The sequence below is a fragment of the Lepisosteus platostomus genome, chromosome 5 (assembly GCF_059453375.1).
Source record: "Lepisosteus platostomus isolate fLepPlt1 chromosome 5, fLepPlt1.hap1, whole genome shotgun sequence".
In the NCBI taxonomy this organism is placed as follows: domain Eukaryota; kingdom Metazoa; phylum Chordata; class Actinopteri; order Semionotiformes; family Lepisosteidae; genus Lepisosteus; species Lepisosteus platostomus.
The window spans coordinates 51402041-51405227 of NC_142615.1; the positions used below are offsets into that span (position 1 = coordinate 51402041).

Genomic DNA, 3187 nt, shown 5'->3' on the forward strand with positions numbered 1-3187 from the left:
AAGGGCCAGGCTGGAGCCTTCATTCAGGCACCTGGGGAGGAAAGAGAACAATCCAGCTACACTGCAGGACACCACCCCTACAGGAGCTCCTCCTGCCAGACCCTACCTCTCCACTGGCCAACATCTCCAAAGTCCTCTGCTCCCTCCACATCCTCACTGGTGCTCTCAGCATCTTCACTGGAGCTCTGAGGGTCTCCTTCCTCATCCTCAGTCCAGTCAGCTCCCACATCCAGAGGAGCTTCTACTGGTGCCACAGCCACCCGACTACTGGTCACCAGGCTCCTGGTACCTGTGGACAAGCAGCACCCAGGAGTGAGGGATCTGCTATACCCAGAGACCCACAGTCTACTCATCTAAACAGTCCCTTTGTCCAGCACGGGATCATTCCTCAGTTGTCCAAGCATGGTTGTCTCTTGGGCAGAGATGCATCCACAAGGGATAGAGAACCAGACCCACCTTCATTCCGGCTGCCAGCACACCTGGACTCACAGCAGGCACAGACCTCATGGTCACCATACAGCTCCTCCCACCTGGAGGAGAGGAGGAGGACAGGTGAGGCCTAAACCTGGCATGTCCCAGAGCACCCTCAGCAGGCTCCTTGCAGAAGTACCTCTTAGCCTCCCTGTTGTAGGTGCAGGATTTGGTCCCTGGTGTTGCTTTAGCAGGAGCCACAGCCATGACACAGTGCATGTACAGCTCAGTCACTTCATGCTGCAAGAGGGAAGGTCACAGCATTAAGGGATCAAGGCCAATAGAGGGACAGAGAAAGACCTTCTGCCATCAGTGAAGGCAAGCTGGCAGCTCTAGGCACTAGAGCTGCCACAGTCTGGTTCACATCTAGATCATGGATGGAAAAGCAGACAATGGATCAGTAGAGCGAGAAGGCTGAGCAGCCTTTGAGAGCAGTACCTTCCTGGACAGCTTCTTCTGGAAGAGGAAGGCATCAATTGTGAAGCGGAGCACATCCTTCTGCTTGGAGGGGACAAACCTGGACAGGCAGCCATCTGCCTTGCTGTCCACCATGCACCTGGGGACAAGGACAAGGATGAACCCCTGCAGGCTCTCGGGGCTCCTGCCCACCTCCCCTCCCAGAAGGGGCCGTACCCCAAGTTGTCGATCACGGGGAAACGGGGCTGGGAGTGCTGGTCTGGTTTCTCCGTTACGTAACACGAGTGGATGTACAGCCTCTGCTCCGCTGTGGCAAAGTAGGCAGTGGCCTGGAAGTACATGGGCTGACCCAGGAAGTACTCATCCTTGGGAGAGAGCCGGACCCAGTGGGCTGGAGAGAGAGGCAGCATTACACCTGCACACAGCACCCCCTGCAGGCAGGTGGAGCCACTCACTCAAGGAGCTTACAGTTGGTGGTGAGCAGGACAAAGCTGTGCTTGTTCTTCAGGTCCTTGAAGAAGGTCCTTCTCCTGGCCCACGTGGGGACATAGCCAACCTTGTAGGAGTAGTGGAACCTGCAGGACAGAGGGGATGAGGGGCTTCTGGACACTTTCCCAGCGGCTTCTCAGCAGCAGCAGAGCCCTGCCTACCTGTTGTAGGAGCACTTGACAGGCACAGAGAAGGGAATGAAGCGATGCACAGGTGCACTGGAGGAGGGCGGGGCATAGCGGAGAGTGTTGGAGTACACCAGGCGGCCCTGGACAACCTGCAGGGTCACAGAGGAAGGGATATTCCCAGGAAAGGCAACCCCGACACTGGCCCTACAGCTCACATCGATACACTGTCTGTAGATGAAGACCCGCTTACCGATCGCTCGGTGCCGCACTCGTGAAGCCCGTAGATGAAGTAGAAGTAACTGCGTGTGGTTCGGCTGACGCTGCAGTTGCCCAAGGTCACCTCCGATGGCCGACAGCTGAAGCCGAACAGGAGCCGACTGACCCTCACGTACATCCTGCTGGAGTCGCACCACACAGCCACTCCTCGGGTGCCCCCGATGGCCGGGCGAGCCGGCTGCCGCCCTCGCTGGGGAGGAAACAGGACGCTCTTGATGTAGGCGGGTAAGGGGCGGCTGCCGGCTTCGGGCTTCATCTTCTCCTTGTCGAAGTAGGGCGAGTACGCGTCTCTGGACACGGGAAGGCGGCGAAAGTCGGGAGCCAAGGACTGTGAGTCGTTCTCGCTTGCAGACAGGTCTTCGGAGGGCGCATCTGCCAGGTTCAAATCCTCCGACTGGGCTGCGTCTTCAGGAGCCGGGAGGTCGGCCTGGAGCGCTAATTCCTGAGAGTCCCAGCCAGCCGGTCCGGCGGAGATCAGTGCGGGGAGCCCGGCCCCTGCGCACAGGCACAGCACAAAGAGAAACGAGCGCATCGCCAAATTGACGTCTCGCTAAACTGCTACAGAAGTAAGACACATAAACCACCAAACTGTGTTGAAGCAAGAGAGCATAAAGTGTGAACGCGGTGACTAGGTTTTTATACTAGCAGGACTATGCTACCACACACATGGTCGCACTGCCGCTCAATCAACACAATCAATTACACACAGAGACCCGAATTGTTCTCAGCGTCTAATTAGAACCTGTTTCCAGTCTGAGGCGGGACTCCGTGAAGCCGCCTGAACACTTTCCCGTGTGTATCTGACCCCAGCGGAGGAGTTCCACGTAATTTCGACAGAATGAAATCATCCACACGTGTAAAATTTGCTCAGATTAATTTATTGTTCAATTCGTTTCTAATTTCCAAGGACAGTGTGTTAAACTCGCTGTCAGACAGAGTACGGAACATGCGACACGTCCGTCCACACTTTCTTTTATCGAGGGGGCTGTTCTATCAACACGTAATTTTACAATAATAATTTTACTATTTTTCATGTGTAATTGCATGTCATATTAAAATGTGTAATACAAGCATTTCTTTGCTTCCCAGTAAAGAAATACTGATCAGCTTTTGACATGTTCTGATAATAATTTGTCTGATTTCTCAGAGATTGCTTTTGCTTCGCAGCACTGAGAACCAATGGAAGCCCGTTTCCGCCAGGGAGTAAAAAAAAACGCACTATGGTATCTCAGAATTGTGACTTAGAATCTCAGAATTGCGACCTAAAAACTCAGAATTTTGACTTTATATCTCACATTTGCGACTTCGAAATAGCCCCTATTTCATTGTCTGTCCTTTTGTTATTGTAACGGATTCGGGTTCTAGGGCTTGTGCCCTCGCCGCTCCCACCCTACTTCGTGCCTCAC

The 3187-nt window shown here is 54.1% G+C and overlaps 1 protein-coding gene across 1 annotated transcript; it reads right to left on the bottom strand.

Moving 5' to 3' along the window:
• Positions 1 to 388: 388 nt before the first annotated feature.
• Positions 389 to 2326, bottom strand: LOC148669047 (zona pellucida sperm-binding protein 3-like). The gene is made up of 7 exons (XM_088630997.1): positions 1756 to 2326; positions 1539 to 1654; positions 1357 to 1463; positions 1105 to 1279; positions 910 to 1027; positions 611 to 711; positions 389 to 530 (listed from the first exon to the last, which is right to left on the bottom strand). The coding sequence occupies exons 1-7, from the start codon at positions 2311 to 2313 to the stop codon at positions 389 to 391; spliced, it is 1317 nt and encodes a 438-aa protein (XP_088487123.1). The 5' UTR covers positions 2314 to 2326.
• Between the last annotated feature and the right edge of the window lie 861 nt (positions 2327 to 3187).